This window comes from Amblyomma americanum, chromosome 5, assembly GCF_052857255.1.
Source record: "Amblyomma americanum isolate KBUSLIRL-KWMA chromosome 5, ASM5285725v1, whole genome shotgun sequence".
In the NCBI taxonomy this organism is placed as follows: Eukaryota; Metazoa; Arthropoda; class Arachnida; order Ixodida; family Ixodidae; genus Amblyomma; species Amblyomma americanum.
Window position 1 is genome coordinate 117,170,730 of NC_135501.1, and position 22,725 is coordinate 117,193,454.

General features: G+C 48.5%; 1 protein-coding gene across 1 annotated transcript in view; it reads right to left on the minus strand.

Annotated features, from left to right (window-relative positions):
• The window catches only part of LOC144134953 (uncharacterized), a 120,296-nt gene that overhangs the window by 82,279 nt on the left and 15,292 nt on the right, over positions 1 to 22,725 (minus strand). Inside the window, exons 5-8 of the mRNA XM_077667740.1 lie at positions 21,126 to 21,152; positions 18,772 to 18,900; positions 13,366 to 13,438; positions 10,850 to 10,879 (exon numbers count right to left, since the gene is read on the minus strand). Of these exons, the coding sequence (XP_077523866.1) occupies positions 10,850 to 10,879; positions 13,366 to 13,438; positions 18,772 to 18,900; positions 21,126 to 21,152 (259 nt within the window). The remainder of the gene's footprint in view (positions 1 to 10,849; positions 10,880 to 13,365; positions 13,439 to 18,771; positions 18,901 to 21,125; positions 21,153 to 22,725) is intronic.

A 22,725-nucleotide genomic window follows, 5' to 3' on the forward strand; every position in this document is an offset into this window, starting at 1 on the left:
AAAGATCTCTATTTTCTCCTCTCTCATACCACTCATCCCCCTCTCCATCCCACACAAACTGCCTCAATCCCATCACAAAGCCAGTCATCACACATCACAACCACTCCTCCGTAGCCAACTGATACCCCGCCCGCCAAAAACAAATGCACACTGGAATCCCTCCAAATCACCCAGGGCGGTCACAGGAAACTGGAAGAAAAACAACACAATATTACAAGAAATGGAGGCGCGCCATGTGGCAAAATTTACCAACACCATAGAGCAAATCACTCACAGATTTTTACACCAGATGCAACAACTGTTCATCAGAATGATGCAGACGCAGGAAATGCGCTTAAGAGCCTCACATCCCTCAATCGTCCAACCCCCAACACGTTAGTATGGCGGGGCAGTCGCTTCATTATGGCCAATTACCTCTCCTCCATTGGGGCTGTCGCGGCTTCCGTGGCAAGCGCGCACGCCTTCAACTTCTCCTCAGCCTCACCCCCAAGCCACAAATCCTCTCGGACTGCAGGACCCCAACACATCCGCCACACTCCCCAGTCGTGTCTCGGTCCTCACCGACACTACACTACAGGGCAGCATCCTCTCATCATTGGGCGGGAGTTCAATTGTGCACACACTGTTTGCGGCTACCAAGCCCCACCGGGCAGAGGGCAACGCATTTTGTCCTTGGCACGAGGCCACCCGCTCACTGTGCACAATAACTTCCACGCTCCCATGAGAATCGGTATAGCATCTCTATGGACACCAGTCCAGACCAGAAGCTAAGCCGTCCTCTCGTGGGCATCACCGAGAACCGGACAAACCATACACTAGGCATATTATACTTTATCGCTGTCCCGTTTATACAACAACGCAAGAAATACCTTTCACACAAGCTAACATACTGCGAAGTCATCTGCAAACTGCGAATGGACACCCCAGCTGCCGCCATCACAGACATCGACCAATGGGTCAGTTGGCTTACGACCGATGTTGCCGCACACCTAACACATTGAAACTATACAGGATGAGCCCACATTATACTCTGGACTCGCCCACCTCTAGGAGGCTTACCACAGCCTCCAAGAGCGCCGGAAAACAATCAAACTCAACCGCAGTATGGAAAAGCGGCTGCTTGCGCTGCAGACAGATCAACCAACATGCAGAGGAGCTATGCCGCTCCAAGTAGGCACAAATCTATAACCGCATGGCCGGTAGCCTGTCTACCATGTGAGCCTCGCAACTGCTCCGCCATCTCATCGACCCCACGCAGTCAAAAACAGCTACACTCTATCGTGCGATACGGCTCATGCGCAATACTCACTTATCCTCTGACCCCCTCCTCGGCAATCTCAAGCCAACTCATACATCGCCTGGCATATTCGACCCCGTTCCTCTCTACATACCCAACCCAACCCAACCCTCGAGTCAGCGGCCCTCCCGACTCTCCACACCTCCTCCGCTCCCGGTGTTGACAAACTCTCAAACTCTTTTCTTCGCAACCTGGATGATCAATGGGTCAACCAGATTACGGACTACTTCAACTAATGCTGCCTCAAAGTCATCCTTGCCCAGTCTTGGCGTCACGCCAAGATTATATTTATCCCCAAACCGAACAAACCACTCCCACTAGCCAACATCCACCCAATCGCTCTCACGTCGTGTCTCGGGAAACGTTTAGAACACGTCCTGCTGGCGAACTCACTCAACACATGAAGAACAACGACCTCTATCCCCCCCTTGGGATGGTAGGCTTCCATCCCTATTTATGGGCGCAGGATACTATGCTGCAGCTCACAACCGACATTCTTGACCCCGCCATTCCAGGCCACACAAAGGGCGTCCTGGCTTTTGACTTATCTGAAGCCTTTCATCGCGTTGACCATCAGGCAACCATGACGCTCACCAACCCCTCTTGCACCCTCTGCAAGAGCTTTTCTTAAGAACCGCAGGGCTAAGTTCCACTTTGGCCCACATAAATCACCTTCTTGCTCCCGTAGAGGAGTCGGAACCCCTCAGGGGTCCGTCCTCTCCCCTTTCCTTTTCAACGCGGCTATGACTCTCCCTCGCTCATAAACTCACTACAATGCCACACATCCGGCACACTCTTTATGCCGATGACATCACGCTGTGAACCACCCACAGCAGAGATAATGCAAAGACAACACACTACAAACCATCGCATATTCCCACTAGAACACGCCTCAATCATAAGACCTTGTGCTCTCCAGACACGTCCGAGCTCACCCTCCGTCCCACCAATAACCGTTGCTCTGGACGATCGCCCCATCATGGAGGTCGACACTGTCCCGGTCCTATGCCTTCATATTAAAAAAATGGTAGGAACAGCCTTACTATGAAGGAACCTCAGCAGGTGAACGATGCGATCTCGCACCTCATCCCCCGAATTTTGGTCCACCATAAGGGCATGAAAGAGCACAACCTATGCGTCTCATTCACGCCTTTACCCTCAGCCGATTCCCATATACGCTCCCATACCTCAGATATAGGAGTGCGGAAGTCTCCACCTTGAACGCTATGCTTCGCACCGTGTTCAAGAAGGCCCTCCACCTACCCCTGAACATTTCAACAGAAAAACTGCTCCAACTGAGTCTTCACAATACTATTGGGAGCTTGCGGAGGTCCATACACAGACCCTGTATATCCGATTAACATGGACGCCACATCCCCAACACTCTCGGCACTGACATTCCGGCTAAAGACGCCACACTTCTCTCCATCCCACGCCCTATCCACTCTAACCTCCTCGTCAAACCCCTTCTCAAAAACACTCATCCGCAACACTACGGGCCACGCCGCTGAAAGGCTCTCCACAAATATTGCGGCTCTGTGGAGTATGCCGTGAAGGTGGACGCCGCATGCTTGGGCGAGGAAGCGGCGGCAGCCGTGGTAGGCAACACTCTTCAATCTCTTGCTACTCTCCCTCTTTCCCGGTTTCCTCTTCATAAGTGATTCAGGAGGCAGCCATTGCCCTTGCGATTGCCCACACGGAAGCCTGTTATATTCTCAGAGTCAAAAACTGCACTACTAAATTTCGTGCGTGGGTGAGTTCATGTCCCTGCGATTTCCATACTGACCTCGCCCGGTGCCAACACGCGCCGCCACGTGGAGCTGCTCTAGGTGCCTGCGCACTCGGGGGACCCCGGTAAATAGGCAGCCGATAGCTTAGCTCAGCGATAGCCCACTTATATTCCGGGCACAGGCAGCCCCGCGTCGGAGTTCTCCCGAAAGCTCATGCACACATTGGGTGAGCTGACACAGGCTCGCCGAGCCGAGAGGCAGCTCTACCCGCCACCGCACCACTCACTTGATAATTGCCACCAAACCCTATGGCGCCGCCTCCACCGCAAGGACCCTCCCATTCTCTTATACTAAGTTCCGCTACCACCAAACGCTCATCAACCACTCTTGCACCCTTTGCAACCACCCCTTCGCCACCCTCGCCCACATTCTATTCCAATGCCCGGAGGATTCTCTCCCACAGGGCCTGGAGCGCCTCACCAGCTGAGAGGATGGGAGACCCTGCTACGCTCTGAGGACCCAGTCCGGCAGAAGGCCACGGACCGGGCTGCGAACGTCATAAACAGTAGGAACGTGAACGTAAGAGCGCAGTAGGATCGTGCGGATGCCCAGGGGCCTGTGTGCCCCAAACACCTCAGACATCAATAGTTTTTACCACCACCACCGCCGCAGTGTTGTTTTTCGACCGGCGTGTTTTGCGCATTCTTATTCTTAATTTAACTCCGCAAGAGGAAGTGAAACGGCATACGACTAGACGTGCGGCCTGTGTGCTTATATGAAAGGATGACGGTGTAATGCTGCGCACTGAATAGCGCAGCTGATTTCGCTATTCAGTGTGCAGGTGCCTACTCATCTCGATTTTTTTAGTGCAGAAAAGCTTAGCGAATATTTCGGAGTTACTATAACAATTTGCAGGCTCTCGTTCAAACGATCCGACTGACGGCAGTCCCTTGATATTTATCTGCAAATAGGTGAATACACTGCCCTTTTTAGTAAAACTGATAGTAATAATAACATTAAATCACTTAACTTTCACCTTCGTGTAAAAGGTAGAATACTGTGCCGATTATGCAAATCATGCTTGAGTGCGGCACAGGTGGCCAATGGCTCATAATGGACCATGATGGCATAAAAACTCTGACATGTAGCAAAAGCAAGCTGCGCACTAATACGGTTCTGACCAGAAAAAACTTGTTGTGGGGTTAATTTCTTGGGTTGATTAACCGTAATCAAAGAAGGTTTTTAAGCGCTGCATGATTCACTAGCGTGTTGTTTGTTTCAGTGATTGTCATCATCGGTCAGCATATGCAATAATGGCATATTTAAGTTCCCTCGTGTAATCGCCAGGCATACATCGGAGCTGGCTGGACTGCCGCAGTTAATTTTTCGCTTTCAATCGAAACCGCGTGCAAAAACAATCAAGCGCTGAAAAATCAAAACTCGAAGTTACTCAGTCCAGCTTGAAGAAACACGTTTGTTTATGAAGTTGCTTGAAGCGAAAATTGAAAACTCAAGAAGGAAATATCTGTAACTATGTTAAAGAAGGCCCACGCATGCATTTTCAAGTATTATACACGCAGATATGAAGCATCCAATCCATAGATGTCGTTACTTTGCCTACGCACAGCAACGGCATGGTATCAACCCTGAACCCTTGCAGAACAAACACGGTCAGCAGTGCACGCAGCATCAAAGCTATACTTGCAACGCGAGCAGCGTACACAGCGGGACTCAAAAAACAAAGCGCAACTTTCGAGTCGAGCCTGCGAACGAGTCCGACTACAGCCAAACCAACACGCCATGTAATGCACGCGACATCAAAGCTACACCTGCAGAACCTAGCAGTGCGGCGGGGCTAATAGAACGAGAAGCACGGCTTTTGTAGCCCGCGAGGGAATGAATCCATCTACAACCATTCTAAACAGCATTTACTGCGAAGGCTGCAGTCGCTCGTGCTTCACACCGAATCCTCCAAAAAACACGACTGACATGACAAGTACGGCCACTAACATCGCAAAGGCGCGGATCCAGCACATTATCAAAGTTTTCCGGCCTATCCTATGCGGCCAAACATTTCGGAGAGCCGCGTTGCTTTTTCCGGACGGAATGACGAAAAATTGGCGGTGGTTTAGCTCTGGTTAAATCTGGAGTGACGCGATAGGTAGAGCTGGCCGAGAGGAAATTGGTCACCAGACTAACCACGTGACTAACCACGTGATCAGCCACGGCGCCGGCAGCTGATCAGCACCACGTGACAGCATGGCGGCGCAGCCACAGGGTGGCGTCGCCGCCACCGGGCCGGCATGCTGAAGGCTCGAAATGCTACCGCAATGTAGCTATCGCTACAAAACTTTTTCCTAATGTGGCACGGGCAGGGACATTTCCTTTTTCTTTTTTTTATCGTCCCACAATAATTTGTTCCTTCTCGGTTGTCGCACCCGTAAGCGCAACGGAAGCTTTGCATTACCGCAGCGCGTAGACGCCGTCAAAGGTGAGATACGCTTCCTGCCGAATCTGTCGCACAAAAAGAGAACGAGGCGAGATTTCTACCCCTGACCATCACAGGCGTGATCTACAGAGGATACAGCTACTAGACGGACTTGTACATCTTTAACGAGCTTAAAACTCGTCACCCTGACCTTCCTATCGCGGCGGCGCGACGTTTGGGCCAGACTCGCCACTTCAGATTACCTCTGCCAACACCACACTTCCCCGGTACGTCCGATATCCGAGCTTCACATTCGAGGTCTTCCCATTTAGAAGCAGACTGGGGGCGTGTTTTAATTGCCGCTAAAAGGGCCATCGACCGGACGTCTGCTCGCAGCCAAGGCACCCAACCTGCCACCATCAAACATGCGCCGCCACAAGAAGGACAGGAACCCACGTGCCAAGTGGTATGCATCGTGTGCGAGGCCCACATCCGACAAACAGCAGGAGCTGGAAGCACCGCTTCGTACAAAATCGCCGTGGCATCTCGTCCTATCATTCGAGCTCAAGCTCCAGCTCAAGCCCGGACACAGGTGACACAGAGCTAGGACCCTCAGCAATCCAACGTCCATCTCGATGATGGGTCAGAGGTCAGACGAATCGGCAACCAAGGGAGGACTCTTACGCCTGTAAGTGGGCGCAGTGGGAGGACCGGTAGGAGCACATCGTCATCTCAAAAAGTAGCTCTCGGACCAACTCCAATTCTGGAACAGAAGACAAACCTTCCAAACATTTGGCATAGAAAAACGCCACTTATCGACGACAAGCAACGCCAAGAAGCACCCGGCTCACAGGTAAGGGAGCTGGCAGAGTTAGTCCAACAACTACAACAACAGTCAGCGCAGTCTGACGCTAAAACCAAGCGGCAAGAAACTGTGAATGCATAATCCAAAAATAATAACACGTCGAGTGAGACTTGCACTCGCGTCGAGGTCACCCGCAAGGAATACATGGAAGTGGATCGCACCCGCCGTAACAAACGAAAAGCGTCGCTTGTACCTCGGCCAGATTCAGATAAGCTAGACAATAATTACAAACAGAGGCTTGCAAAAATTGACGAACGACTCGCCAAGGTGGACGATATTACCCATAAACTGGTATCACTGCTTAAAAAAGTAACCGAGGCGGTGGCCAGCGTTGCTAGCACTTTACAAATGGTTTTATCTAAATTATGCACTCTATCAAGTAGCGTCGACGCTCTAGCGGCCCCTAGAAACCCGACCATGACATCGGCAATGCTAAGTGTAGGAACTTTTCCTCGCACCGACACTGGGCTCTTCCGCCCACCCGATGACGCGTCGGCGCGTGCGTCCGCCAGCGGTATTCTCAAACCTAACGTACTGCCACCCACGCTTCTCCTATAGTATGGCAGTGGAACTACAGGGATTTAGAGCCCAGCGTAAGGCTATGGAATATACAGTTTTGGCCCAAACAAATAGACCGGCAATCATAGCCCTTCAAGAGATGGACGATTAAGTAAAGCTCACTGGATACATAGCGCACAACGAGAAAGTGATGGCTGAGCCCCGTCCAATTACAGCTGCACTTGTACTCCGCAATCTCACAGCAAATCAACTAAATCTGTAAATGTCGAGGTCTCTCATACCTTCATACAAATCTTACCGAACACGTGCCCTCCCCTCTAGATTATCAACATATACAGTCCATCTGTAGACAACAGCACGAAAATGGCTACCCTCATCCGCAAGGCGCATGCAGCCGCGGAGATTTTAACGCGCCCCATGCAGAAGGGGGCTACTCAATTGAAAGTAGAACGGAAAATAAACTCTGGCTCAGGCGCTAAGGCACACCTCACTCATCGACCCTGACAAACCTACGCGCATTGGTAACAGTGTACCTAGGGATACGCGCCCCCACCTTACCTTTGCAAGAAATATCCCCGGTGTGAGATGGGACAATCTCAACATTAACATAGGAAGCGATCACTGTGTGCTGTGTACCATTTCCGATCCTCGCATTGGAGAATGCGTCGCCGGGAAGTGAAGCACATGAATTGGGAAACTTTCAGATATGTCCGCTCACAAAGCCACGCTGGGAGAGAAGAGCAGCCGGAAAGATCAAAGCTTTTCGTTGCTTCTGCTTCATTGAGGGACTTTAGCCCCACCAGATAGTTGGCTCCACCAATGTGAAAGAAGGCGTGCTAGTAGCATACTAGGAGGCGCCGCTAAATGTCTTTTTATTCTTTTGTTCGCTTGTTTTTGTACAGGCGGACGACCGTTCCAAAGGGACTGGCCCTACTTCTTTTTGTCACCAACTGTACGTATCAGTTTCTCTGTTCTCACATGACATATTTTAAATGCTGCTGTCATGTGCTTTTTTTTTGCTCCAGCGTGGTCACTGCACTAGAAAGCTGAGTCTAATGGAGGCCGGGGCAGCAGAATTCAATAGTGGTGAAAAGCACAAGTTCATGTGCTCTACGAAAGACAACGCACAAGCAGTCGAATTAATCTGGAGTCCTCCATTACGGCGTCTGCCATATCTTATCAGAGACGATGATATTCTCATTTTTGTTACTCTCACTACGACAGTACTGAATGGTCCCGACTTGTGCGCACACATTTAAGGTATGCTAGCACATTAAAGGGGCTCATCTCATCGTATTCACCGCAACTAGATTCTGCATTGCTGGTTATCTCGTCCTCCAGGTTGACAACAATCGCTGTTCCTTGGTCAACAACATCGTCGATGATGTGGTCCAGTTTTCTCATTACATCTTCCTCACTAACATGCTGCACATAATTCTTCCATTTCTCTGTAGTCACTTGCATGATGCCTTGTCAAACCTGAGGGTTCACGTCTCGGAGCTTCAACCTTCTGATTTAACTGGCCACGAAACTCATCACGTCGCTCGAAAACCTCTGCCAGGTTCAGTTGGCAGTGGTGGGGTGGCAGGCGCACAACGATATGGCCAGCAGCGGTGAAGACTACATGGATGGGTCCCCACCTGTGTGCACGTTGTTGATAGACTTCTTGGGCTCGGCGTTCATCTTGTCGCTGCTCCACGCGACACCTTTTTCGGACAGCCAAGCCTCTATGTCCTTTTTGAGGCTACTCATCGGCGGCACTTTATCCTGCTTCACAGAATGATATAGCGCGTTATCCATCACTATAACGCGGCCTGGTGGTAATAGACGGAGAGGTTTCCGGGAGAACCACTTTTCGTAGTGTTCCTCGCTCAGTTTTTTTTCTTTTTTTAGTTCGGAAAACTTCCGCAGCGCCTTCGGCAAAACCTCGTTCACTGCCACAATGCGTCAAAATAAGCCTGCCACCTTTGCCACTGAGGTTTCGTACACCAGTCGACAGTCCGGATCGATGTGCTTCGTGCTTAGTAGTGCAGTCAGCCCACACTCGAATTTGCGTGTGGCCGGCGCTGTCCCACGTTGCGTCGGTGAAAAATATACGTCTATCCTGACGTCTCTCCTGTCTGGCGCAGGTACCGGCGGCGACACTGCACACTATGCGTCGCTTGGTTAGCATTGTATTCCAAGAGCGCTTCTCGTACCGGAAGCCAAGTTTCTTCAGCCTCCTCTGCATTGTCGCTGTCGACACGGTCGGTAGCCTGTCATTGTCGAAATGCGCCACCACCTTGACAATGGCAGGAATGTCCCCTCTCTGAAAAAAAGCGGTCTACCACCCTTCGCAACATGCTCAGGTCAAAATCGTCCAGCTTCGTCGTCCGCTCGCGGCCTCTTCCGTCAGTACGTTTCTTTAGTGCACTCGGCCCGCCTTCAACGTCTGCGCTGACCACTGGTGAAGCGTTCGCTCTATCACCTGGGCGAGTTTTTCCGTCTCTTGATGAGAGAATTCGTGATTAAACTGCCACCGCATCCGACGCGAAGCGCTTCAGGAACTATGAAATCCAACAGCTTCGCCTGTATGGGAAAACAGCGCACTCTCGGTGTAGGGCACACAGGCGACAGAACCGACTCGGTTGACGCGATGTTGGAAAAAGATGCGGCGCATTACTCCTTGCAGCTGGCCTCCTCAGAGCTGTGTCCGTACGGGCTGCGTTAATTTCGCCAGTGATTAAACACTCTACCATGCACACCTACTAGTACGTTTTGAATTTCTGTGATTATAGTTTTATTAATAGTCCTACACTGCTGAAATATTTTGGGGACTAGCCCTGATAGGACGACAGAGCTCTGCCTTCCGTGGTGCTGCAAACATGGAGGAAGGCAAGCACTCATGAGAGGCGGCTACGCCACAGTGTTTGACGCCGGCTTCCCCCTACGGCCTCCCTACTTGGCCGCCGTCGCAGGGCGCTTGCGCATGCGCAGCAGGCATTGCAGCAGGCGACGCCGCTGCGCCTAGCGTTACTATTGGCGGCGGCGTCGGCCAAAGACCCCCAGTAGTCCTTCAGAAAGGGCGTCACATCCAGCACACTTTTTGGCGTGCAGCGCGGAAAGCGAGGGCCTCTCCTGAGTTTTCACTCATCCATGGCTGCAAGCATCATGCGAGACGGAGTATAAACTATTTAGACTCGAAAGACTTGAAGCGTATTGTTGAGGCAATGAAAAGGCGCTATTCAAAATGAAGTTAACAGCCCACTTCTACCCTGTTTAACGCAAGTTGGAATCTTTCTGCTGCTGTTGTGAAATACGAGCACCTGTGACAACTCCCAACAGCAGCCCATGCTTGGCTCGCGTCTTCGTGCTTTGCTTGATGCAAGACAGGTGTCAGCCTCTGCCACCCCCCATCACCCCGTTTCAAATGGCTCGCTCCTACCTTCCATCCAGCCGCCGCGGTGGCTCAGTGGTTATGGCGCTCGGCTGCTGGCCCGAAAGACAAGGGTTCGTTCCCTGCCGCGGCGGTCGAATTTCGACGGAGGCGAAATTCTAGAGGCCCGTCTACTGTGCGATGCCAGTGCACGTGAAATAACCATAGGTGGTCGAAATTCCCGGGGCCCTTCACTACGGCGTCTCTCATAGCCTTCGTCGCTTTGAGGCGTTAAGCCCCCCTAAACCCACACCCAACCTTCCATCCATCCAGCCTGACACTGCGTTGTGCGAAGTCTTCCGCGCATGCTTTGTGTGGTGTTTGGTGTGTGTGTGTGCACTCCCGCGCCTAAGTGTCATTAATGTGTTTCTATTTTTAATAAGAAGTCTTTCTTGATTCTTCGCCCTCGCGCAGAGCTTCACATCGTCAAGCTTGACGGGCAGCTGAATGCATACGCGGAATACCACGCAAACTGATAAGTTAAGCGTCGCCAACGTGTTGCGGGCATGTCTCCTTCAGTTTTCACATATTAGACCCAGGTCTTATTACTTCGTACTATCTCGGAGGCAATAAATCTCATAAAATAAATGCTTACTTTATCACTCCCGAACTCCTGCGGCTTGCTCTGGAAGGAAAAAGATAAATACTGAGCCTTTAAGGATATTTGAGTGAGTAGCAATCGCTTTTACAACTTTTAAATTGTCTGTAAGCTTCACTTAAACGCACAAGAAAAGCTTGTTTTACTAATACACGTGTTGAAGACTTTCCTGCACTTGCACAAAGCAAAATTTTTGATCGGTAGCGGTCACTTTTATTGTTCACGCTTAGAAATTTTTTAGAGTGCAGGCAGCTGTTAAGCGCCAGTTCCTGCGTTCCGCGTTGTCGGCGTTAGTAGAACAGCGTTGCCAAGGCTGCGGAAGTAGTGCGTCCGCAGAACAGTATTACTCCGTCACATATAATTCGTCCATCTCGAGGCTTCGGTGAGTGTTAGGACTAAAACCATGAGCGGTGTAAAGCGAAGAGGTAGCACTGAAAACTACGATGGAAGCTGTGAGGCGTTCAGTGCTCGCAGCCTCTGGCGGTGATTGTGAACTACTTTTTAAGCGCGGATGGAGTAAGGGCGATTCGCCCTTTCAGCCGCGTATCGGACCGTCAAATTAATTATTATTTCTGGAATTAACGATAAGTTGGGAGACGAAAATGTGGCAAGTAAAACGAACCACAGAAGATGGCTATGCACGGAACTTAAGATCTGTCGCAACGAAATAGGCTTGTGTTCACTTTGGTTTTAGGTAAAATGTTTTGATGAAGTAGATTTGTAATAGGACGGTAATTACTGATTGGCATCCAACAGCTTTCTCAGAAACTTCATAGTAGAAGAAAAATTCTTCCTGGTCCGGGGTTCAAACCCGGGACCACCGCTCCACCGGAGCAGTCGCTCTACCAACTGTGCTAACCAGGACGGAAAATCTTAGGGTAGGGCGAAAGCGAATTGATCAATACCTCGAAGTGGAAACAGGACTGGTCAAAAGGTTTGTAGCCGTATGGCTGCGCTTGGGTGGGTGCCAATGAGTAATGATCCCTTACCAACTTCGGTTTTAGGGAGAAGTATTTTTGGGGCGCGGACATTGCAGGCAACGCCACTCCTGCCAGGACCACTCACCAGGCCCGTGCTGACTAGTCTGGCACGAGTATTGACTGCGCGAACAGGCACGCTAGCTTTGACAGCGTTGTCTGCTATGTATGGAACGGAGTAGGAGGTGGCTGCCAGGGGATAATCCTGGCGGGTGGCTATTAGCGTAACTTGCCACGTGCCAGCAGTGAAGAGCTGAGCTCGAATTTCGCATTACCGACTATCGTGATAGACTAAATTTTCTCACTAGCCAAAATAGCAACGTTGTGTCTCTGTGTGCATTAGGTTTACATCTAGATTAAACTATACCTACACGCAGACGAGTCTCCCTCACGGCCCGCTTATAGATTTGCAGCGTGACCATTCTGTGCCCGAAAGGCGCTCAAGGTGCATCGTTTCCTTTTTCAGAGTCTAAAAAATTGCAACGACTAAGATGTGGCGGATAACCAGAAAGTCCGTAATTTAAGGGTAACGTATGTGCTACAAGGACCCAACACGATTGCCAAGGCAGAGGCACCATTTTAACAGGCACAGCAACCGAGGAGTCCTTGTGTCAAGTTTTAGAGAACACCCGCTTCTCTTCACAATTTTTGTCTCGTCTGGGCTGGGGTTTCAGTTTTTCCATTCCTACGACAAGGCGTCATGTTATTTTTTTGTTAAAGTGAAAGAACATGGCAATATGCCCATTACTAACTCAGCAGACGCCTTTTATTGCCGAATACAACTTAAGATCGCAGAATCTTTTCCCTGTCAAAGCCACCCCCTTCCGGCAAATGGCGTCGGCCGATTCTCATGACCATTTCAGTGCGACAAAGCAGGGAGTGACAGAAAGGGGATAATCTATTCTCTCTATGTTCGGGGATAACTCTGCATTCTGGCGCCACACCCTCAATTGTCACACTAGCAGGCTCATGAGGACCGGCCGACGCCATTGGCTGGAAGGAGGTCTAGTGACGGGGCTACTCCGTTCTAGAGTTCTATCCGAGTGTAGTGCGCTAGGAGTCAGACCCACACTTGCCGATTTCGCCCCTGTGTCGTGCGACGTGTGTTCATAGAATCGGCCTCTCTGGCCATGCGAGTTGCAATCGTAGATTAGATTGCCACCATGGCACTGCGCTGTGCGTCCTGTCTTTACGCTTTGTCTGTTAACACAGCTTTCTCTACAAATAAATTATGGAACGGAAACTCAATTTCCAAGGAGTTCTTCTATCAAACTGTACAGCACACCTGCTTCTCTTCACAAGTTTTGTCTCGTCTGGGCTGGGATTTCAGTTTGTACATTCCTACGACAAGGCGTCATGTTACTTTTTTGTTATACGGAAAGAACGTAGGCATCCCTTTTATGAACTTTCATTAAGCGTCCTTCACATTCTATTGTAATTTGCGCTGCACGCTTCTCCTTCCAGGACCACTCATTCGGCTCGTGCTGACATTGAGCTAGTATTTCAAAACCGTTCCTCGTCTGCCATGCGGCTCACTTTTTTGTTACGTCCATCAGCACATCGCCACTTTGGTCGGGTGTGTCCGTCGCTCCAGCCATGACTTCAGCGTCTGCGGAGAGAAGAGAGGGAGCGACCGTGTCAGCGATTTGTAAGATGTGACGCAGCTTTCTACTATTCCATAACGAAAAACAGAAAATTTTCTGTTTCAACAACAGGCTTTCCTGTAGTCTTTTGGGAACTCACAACAAATTCTTGTAGTAACAACATAATTTTCTGCAGTATTGAGCAGTCCCCTGTCGTAACGATGGATCCCGTTCTGTCAACGCAACACAGTTTCGCAGTAAAACAAAAATTCTGTCGTAACGACAGGACAAAATTTTCGTTGTATTTTCGGACCGGCTCTGTCGTATTTTTCGACAAGGCCCCTTCCTTAAGTACGTTTAAGTGACATGTGACCAAAATGGGCGAGTGTGAGGAGGGCAGCCTCTGCCCGCTCATCAATGTTTCGAACAGAGAACTTCGTCTCGTCAAGGTCGGCAAGACCTTGTTTAAACGTTGGCTAAACTACTGAGTCACTCACACCGCTTAGGGCGGGTGGTGGTTCAAGTGTGAGTCCAGGTTCGACAAAACGTAAAATACGGCTCGCGGGCGTTCAGAAAATGTACTGGAAATTATTCAGCCATTCGATCGTAAGCCCGAATCCTGAGCGTAAACACCGTGTTGGCATTGCTCAGCGAAAAACACCGGTGTTTTTGGAATTAGCCGCACTTCAGATCTGCTCTTCTTTCGCTTAGCTGTAATTGGCGCAATTTTTAGCTGTGAGATTAGGTTTTCAGGTAAATGTGACCTCTGTGCAGACACTTGTGTGCTACTCGTCTGGACGATGCAATTTTTCGGTCGACCTACACTTGCGTTGCGTCATTCCTTGGACTGATAACTGTTTAATCCCAGCTTTTTTTTCTTGTTAACGTTTCCTCGGAGACTAAATCTTCTGCGCATATTTTGCTCTCATCTTGGTGGCCAGGCTCTCACATCATTTTTAGGCCTGGCTCGTAAGGCCCTAGGCCGTCACCATCCGGTCACATGGTGATGACGTGTGACCAGGTGGCCAGTGATGGTCTTGAGATCGTTATGGTACCACGTTGCAAAACAGTTCGTCTCTGTGAGACTTTACTATAGATCTTAAGTATTAGAAAATGACAGGCAGAGGCATGGCGACTTGCTTGGCTGAGTTATGTTACTTAGGCAAGTAATCTTTTTAGCCATCCCTGATGTCATTGGCTCCGGTTAGTTTGCCACTTAAGCTTTTTGTCGACGAGCGTGGGAATTAAACGTCAGATCTCGGTACGGTTTCACGGGAGGCGTTAAGGATCTGCATCCTTACATCTATCGGGTTCTTTTACTTACTACTAGCAGCTTGTAATTAACTATTCCTTTTTGTAAACACATAGGATTTTGAAACTTCACCACATAAAAATGCACAGTACTACAAAGACCACGGAGCGCAACTGAAAAGCACTTGGAGAGGCACATAATGCAGCAAAAGGCCCACGTAAAAACACGATATGACCTCGAATACGCTAAAAAACTAGTGACTTTTTAAGGTTAGAATAATTTTTTTTTCAAAAAATCCAGAACTTGTCGATTTAAATAGCAATTTGGTCTTAGTTTTTTCATCACCTCCTAAATGTCACTGAGCGCAGATCTAGATAAAACAATGGAAAGAAGGATGGCAAACACGCAGTACTGACCAGCAAACAAAACTTCATTCCAGAACCGCTCCGGAAAAGATGAAAGGCCAACAGTCATTGCACTCACACGACCTACTTTCTTGAAATGGTTTATGGTTTATGAGGGTTTACCCTCCCAAAGCGAATCAGATTATGAGAGCTGCCGTAGAGAAGGGCTCCGGAGATTTCGACCACCTGGAGTTCTTTAACGTGCACTGACATCGCGCACTACACTGACCTCTAGAAATTCTTGAAATGACAGGAAGTACGGAGAGCATTACATGGAATGCAAATAGTAACTGGTAAGGACCATGTGACCGCAGAGTTTATAAACATGGTAGAGACACTTATGCTAGGAAAAGGGATGCCCTCTATACGCAGTTCCTCGTGACCGCAAGTGTATAGGAATCTTGAAAGAACGCTAACGTTATCCTAATCGATAAAAAAGGTGATGTCAAGGACACAAAAGATGCAGAGCGATCAGCTTACTCTCAATTTTTTTCAAGGATTTACTAAGGTAGCCACTAATCGAATTAGATCAAAGGGATTTTGCAACAAACCAAAGGGCCAAGCAGGCTTTCATAAATGGTGAGGCAAAATACATTATTCAGAGTATGAATCAGGTCACTGCGAGAAACCATTTGATGCACTCGAAATCACAGCAGTACGCAGGAATTGCGTAACTAAGGCGCAGACGAGGCACATGCAGGGGTGCCAAGCAGCACAATTTATTGGCAAAATATTTGTAATATATTCGCAAAGGCCGGTCATACATAGATCCAGAGTGAAACCATTCATTTCCAATATAAAGCCGATTACCTGTGCTGCTTGGGGTTCTGGAAAATACCCATAAATGTTGCACAGCGACCAAAGAGTTTCTTCACAGGAGAAGTGAGAAAATACCGATCGGGAAGGGTGCCGTGCAAGGTGACACTACCTCTCTGGTTATATTAATCGTTTGTCTCCCGGAGGTAATCAGAGATTCTGATGGGGAATACTTGGGTGGTGAGGGAGAATACCTTAATCTACTGTGCGCTGATGACACCGTCTTCTTAAGTACCTCAGAGAATGAACTGCCAAGCCCGACCGAGGACCTGACGGCGGGCCTATGGATATGCAAAAAAACAAGTGATCTTCAAGTCTTGGAGTGGAGCCGCAGTTTATTATCGAAGCGTTGCAAGTAGTAAGAAAGTAAATCTGCTATAGGGTGGACTGCATTCGACAGGCACCCTCAGGTGATGCATATAAGTTTACATGTATTCTTCACGAAGAAAGTGAAAGACTGCTCTATCTTACTGGTACTCACCTATGGGGCAGAAACATGGAAGCTAATGAAAAGGGTTCAACTCAAGTACAACGGAGCGAGCAATGGAAGAGACAGAAAGAGAGTACAGTGGGTTAAGGGAACAAAACGTGTTAATGGCATCCTACTAGAAATCAACAATAGTAAATGGGTTTCGGCTGGGCATAATTGCAGGGCAAGATAATCAGTGGTTATCTTGGTTAAGCGTAATTGAGTCGAATCCAAATGAAGACAGGCGTAGTAGCGGTGGGGGGGGGGGGGGGCAGAATATTACGTGGGCGGATGAGATTATACTCGGCCAACTCAAATATTTAGCGGCAGACTTAAAGAATGCGCTCCACAAACGACGTCGACCGGTCTTTATAATATCGCAGTTAATCCCATTTCATGCAGGTACCTGGCAACTACCGGCGACTGAACGCCAGAGGAATAACCGCGACGCATCACAAACGATCGGTTCCACTGGCTGGGCGGCCTTTCCTCACGGATGCATTTTTCAATTGTATCCTACCATAGGAAGTTTGCAGGAATTATCAGCTGGCTGCAGCTGGCACTAGACTGGTTTTACTGCAGAGATATGGGAGAGGCCTTTCATCTGCTGTGGACGTAGGTAGGCTGACGTCGATGATGAAGATGATGGCTTTCTAGGCACAAAACATAGCCAGGCGAAAATAACACGAATATGTGAGATTCGTTGTAACTGAAACAATTTCTTATTGTGATTTTTATTACACAGTCCGGAGCGTTTCTCCAAAGCAGTTGAGTTGTCTGCTCAGTTCCGCGTGCACGTCTTTTCGCCCGTTTCATCCAACGCTGTTTCTCGTAATGCAAAACTCTCTTAGCAAGCCGCCTTTTCATCCAGACATTCTTTGTTAGGGTTGGCGACAATATCCCGAGGTTGCTGTCATCGCTTTCCACGGCGAAGCACGCATTTTCCACAAAGGCCAGTTACACTCCCCAACAGTGGTCCCGAAGAACCAGTAAAATGGCCAAGCCCACACCGGTCGCGGTGCTGTAGAGCTCACCACATAACTGACCAGTGCCAAGACAGCGTCAGCCCCTGTTACAGCCAGAAGTCCCTCCTCCTTCAGAAACTTCGTGGTTGTCACCCGCACGAAATGGCGCCATCAGATTTCCAGGTCACGCGACCGACTGTCATTGGTCTTATCAATGGCTCGTGTAAAACATTGGTCCAAAGCCCCCTTACCCATACCATGAGCTAATAAGGTAAGAACGAAACGATGGCCGCATATGCATCCAAGCAATCTTCACAAGTTTGCTCGCCGTGGTGAAAATTGATTATGGGAACGCCTCTTCATAAGCAGCCGTTTGACGACAAATGCATCGCGTATTAACACAATGATTTTCAGATGATGTCGCTGAAACCCGGTGCGATGATGGCTGCTGCAATCCCCATTTCTTTAACGTTTGTAACGCTCATGACACGCAAATAGGCGAAATTATTTTGTAAAGAGATTTCATTGCTTTTGAAGCACTGAATTTCATTTCGTTCTTTCCTGGCAGTATCATGCTATCGTCACGGGTGGTTTAGCACAACCTTGTCTCCACTTGATGGCGGGGCTGAATTCTTGTGCCGCAATGGCAGCTTTGACCAGAGAGATTCATGTCACAAACTATTTGGGACCACAAAAGATGAAGCCCCTTTTCCAAACATTTCCCCCCAGATATACGGAGCACGAGGCCAGGGGGAAGCGTGTGCCCGTTGTCTTACCTATGGGCACCCGAGAGGGTCGAAACCTCACCTCCCGTATGCGCAGCCGATGCTCAAACCACTAGGCAACAATAAGCGTCACCAGGATGCATGGTTTGTTCCTCAAAGCCCTTACGGCTTCCCCGAAGAGGAGAAAGGTCTCGGAAGGTGAAGACAAGGGTTCGCATATATTTACTTCCCTATGCGGCTTACAAGCAAGCCATGCGCCTGGCTACGTTTGGCAGAGCCTGTACATTCGTGAAAACACTTTCATCACGCAGAGGAAGAGGCAGCCAACCAGTGATTGCCACTGAGCATGAAAGTAAGGCACGCAGATCACCACATGCTCATGCAGGCACGGTTCCCAGGCCAAAGGTTTATGGGGTTTAACCTCTAAAAGCGACTTACGTTAAGGAGGACGCCATAGTGAAGGGCTCCGGAAATTTCAACGTGTAGTTCTTTAACGTGAACTCACAATGCGCAGTACACGGCTAAAAAAATCTTTTGACGGTACAGTCGGCCATTTTCTCTTATAGGTGAAATTGAGTGCCCTTCCCGGCCTCTGGATATAAAGTTTCGGGGCTTGTCGCTGACAGCCTCACCAATGTGCTCACAAACACACCCTGTGGCCTGGGGAGTTTTGAGCAACCGTGGTTGACATTTCCTGTCAAATCAGTTGCTGGCTAATTAATACCTACCGGGTCCTGTGCCGTCGTAATTGAAATCGGTGATGCAGATCAGGGAGTCCGTTGCAGCATACACTTTTCCGCTTACGCCGTGTTCATTGCTGTTTAGCGGCCCTAGTTCTGCTCCGAAGTAGGTCCATTCTGCAGGCGTGCAACGTGCGAATTAACAAGATGGCCTGGAGGCCTCAAGACTTAACAAGACAGCCTAAAGAATACGCACGAGCACTCGCGCATGTTCTTGCTTGTTCTTGTGTGCTGATGCGCTATTTTACATGTCACGCACTGAGAACAATCCCAGCCGACTTTCGTTCACAGCGAAACTGGATTGTTTGGCTCTTTGGAAGGCTCTGTTGGCTGTATCTCAGCGGCGAAAGACATGTCAATTGCTGCGAACTTTTAAGTTCGAAATGAGTATTTCTTCGCCGCCACTCGACTCAAACTCGTGACGCTGCGGCTAATATGTACTTTGCGATCACTGGACGAACAGTGGATCGCGGTGCAGTCAAACCTCAGAAATACACAACAAAAAGCTTGAGTTCATCTTAACCAAATTTTAGTCTAAGGTTGTTCTTGCCAAAACTCGGCTTAGAACCGGTTCCAATGCCCTTATATGGCATGAATAAGTCAGCGCCTTCGGAATGTTCGAGTACCTTTCATGGGATCATCATACATTATTATACTAATCCCACCAACTAATCCACCTCAACCTACCCACTCACTCATCTTAATTCATTTTCAGGGTAAGCCTGCTTCCAATATTTTGAGTGTCCTTTCGAATTTTTTTACGGTGGCCGGTCTTCCAAATTAAGGGATTCCTCCGATTTTCATATATGGACGGTGCTGATGGGGCTGTCCGACGCTACCCAGCAATTCTGAACAAATTATTTTTACTAGCACACATTGTTGGGATCTAGAAAAGCAATTCAGCTATACATATTTAAGATGAGCACACAGACTTAACAGGACGGGCGCTAATTCAAACTAAGTTTACTGAAACGCACGCTCATTAAATTTATGTAGAATTCCACGGCCATAAATGCGCATGTGCCGACTGCATTCTTTCTAAATCAATGTAAAGAGTCTTCAATCCAGTGAGCGCCCTTCCTGTCATGCCTTTCTGTGTGCTCGTCTTGGTAAGTAGCGGTAAACTACTTTTCTGGAAACAATACACTTCCAGTAGAAAAAAACGCGCCTCTCCAGATTTCAGAATATAGAAGGATTGGGCAAACATTCAAGCTCGAATAGCATCAGAGCCCACTGTGTGCCATGGATTCAGTCGGGCTAAACGTGCTCCCAGCTGGAAGCTGGAGGCCGTCGCTTTTGCAATAGCTTGTTGCTCCACCACAGTTTGTTCAGCGCTCCATATTCTCGCATTAAACAAAACCTCTTTTCGTGCTGCCAGTACCACAGCGGCGCCGACAATACTCAAATGCTTAGAACATGTAAAATACCTATGCTTATTTGAGCACAGCATATATCATCGTAGCATTCTGGAATCTGCTTTCGTCGTGACAAAACTTCTTTTACCCGAAATTCGGAGCAATTGCATGAGAGCCATGTTGTCACCATGAAGGGCGACTCCGCAATGCTACACAAAATTCGTTCGTTCTGAAAAAAGGGCAAGAAACTGCTCTTCAATCTTGGCACTGAAGCTGCGTTAATTTTTACTGAAACCTTACTTCTGCATCTATCATTACTCTTGACATAATAGCTGCCTAATATTAATGTATCTCCGGAAATAAAAAAAAAACGAGACACTTTGGCAACTAAACTGTTGACAGGTGAAAGCCGGCCATTCTGTGACAATATTCACTATGCCGTGACGACTTAATTCCGTTGGATGTGACGTCACACCCTTCCCGAGGCTATATCGATACCCAAATGATACATCTTTTGGAGATCTTAAGTATTATTTTCGCTTAATTCCACATTTTCCCATCTAATTTGACAAAAATCCGACGTTTTTCTGACCATTTTGTGGAAATTTACTGTGTTGTGACGACTTCCGGTGGATGTGGCGTCACGTCGTTTCCGCAGCTATATTGACGTCCACGCTATTTCGTCGCAGTTTTGATATTTTGACTATAATTACTCTGCAGTCATCAAGCTTGGCTTCAAGGTTCATTTTTTCCTTCTCTATCTGAAAGCAACCATTTTCTCCTATCTTTTTTTAGTTCCTGAGTTAGCACGTGTGACACCCTCTTTTAACGGACGGACGACAGTATGAACCATTAAAGGCTTTCGCCTTAATATCATGCTGGCTGAATTTCAGCGCCTCAGGGAGCAAAAATACAATGTGCACTGACACCTTCCACCAGCCCCTTTTTAAGCCCTTTTTGACTTCGTAAGAGCAATGGAGAACTTACTTGACGGGTCTATGGCGCTATCACCTCCTGTGCGGAAAAAAGTTTCAATATTGCTCATCAACAGGCACAAAAAACTTTCATAGACATACTCAAGAGCCCGATAATAATGATAGCGAGCTACAAGGCGATATATATGTCAAGTGAGCAGTCCAGCATGAAGCTTGTGCCCAGATATGTGACCTGAAGCGCAAACTTGTAGACCAGGTGACCGGTGCCCAGAGCGGGCCACTATGCGGTCTTATAGATCCGCCGATCTGTGGCCTGCTGATATTCAAGGGTGAATGAACTGCAGGCACTGAGGAAAAAAATGTTATCTATATTAAAAGAAAGCATCACGCGACCGCTTAGAACACCAGTCATGAAAATTAGCTGGTTGAAAGTAGGCCGATGCGACGACTCGTGAGGCGTTCACTTAGTGAGGGGCAAGCATTTTGCAGCCCAGGGTAGATAAAAAAAAGGGGACGGCTTCAAGAAAGCTTCGCCTGTTAATTAAGGCTGATCACATGGCGCAACGCTCTTGCACGAGTCATTTTTTTGGCGCATTACAAGCCCCATGGGGTCAAAAAGCGTCGTCAGTGGTAAAATATTATGATTGGCTGCAGGTAACTGAAGTCGTCAGACCGGGTCATTCCTGTTGGCTGGAGAAAAATGACATCACGAGATCGGAACATTCCCATTCGCTGAAAAAAAAAAAAGAAATTGAAATCACCAGATCGGAGCATTCCCACCGAAAATGACATCACTAGATCGGAGCATTACAATAAACTGGAGGGGCGTGACGTAGAACAGCATTGCCACTGTAAGTGACCTCCCTAGCGCTGAACTGACGTCCCGTCCAGTAAAGGCATAACAGCTTCTAATGCGGTCGCAGTGACAAGTAATACATGACTACATATCTCATTATAATCGGATCACGTGTCTCTGAATTTTCTCTATAATATCTCTTCAGAAATGTCATGAACGCTAACTTGAGGCTTTGATTCCTCTCATTTGATTATGCCAGTTCTTGCAGACGGAGTCACCAGCGGTTTTTCTCAGAGGTAGATGGGCAGTTAAACGTCCCTTATTACATTAAAACATGCCACTGACAAAAAATCGCTACTGGTGATCACGTTGAAGTGGTGTAACATGCATTGTTACCGCATCAATCCTGCCGAGGCGGACGAAGTGCGAGAGTGCCACGAAACCATTAAGCTAACTGTAAAACTCGGACGCTATCCCGTGCTTTCTTCTCAACTTGGGTTTTATCGACCCTTACAGCGCACCCGAGCCGCGCAAGCCAGTCCTCGCCACAGCGCCGACTATCACCATTAGTGCAATGTGTTTAGGCTAATTCCCTAAAGAGCAGCAGGTTCCAATCAGCGGAGTTTCCACCTGGGCGCATCCATGCAGCGCCAAAAAAAGTAATTCAAGCATCCTTGTCTGAGGAAAGGTGCATAAGTTTCGTTCAAGCTGCCATGCTATTCTCAAGTGAATGCTGAAGGTTAACTATTTTCGTTGTTGACCCTCGATTATTGTCGCCGCATTGACGTGAGCGTTCCGTATGCGATGTACCACAGCAAAATGTGCATGCCCGCGAGGCCGTGCAACGCAGGACTTT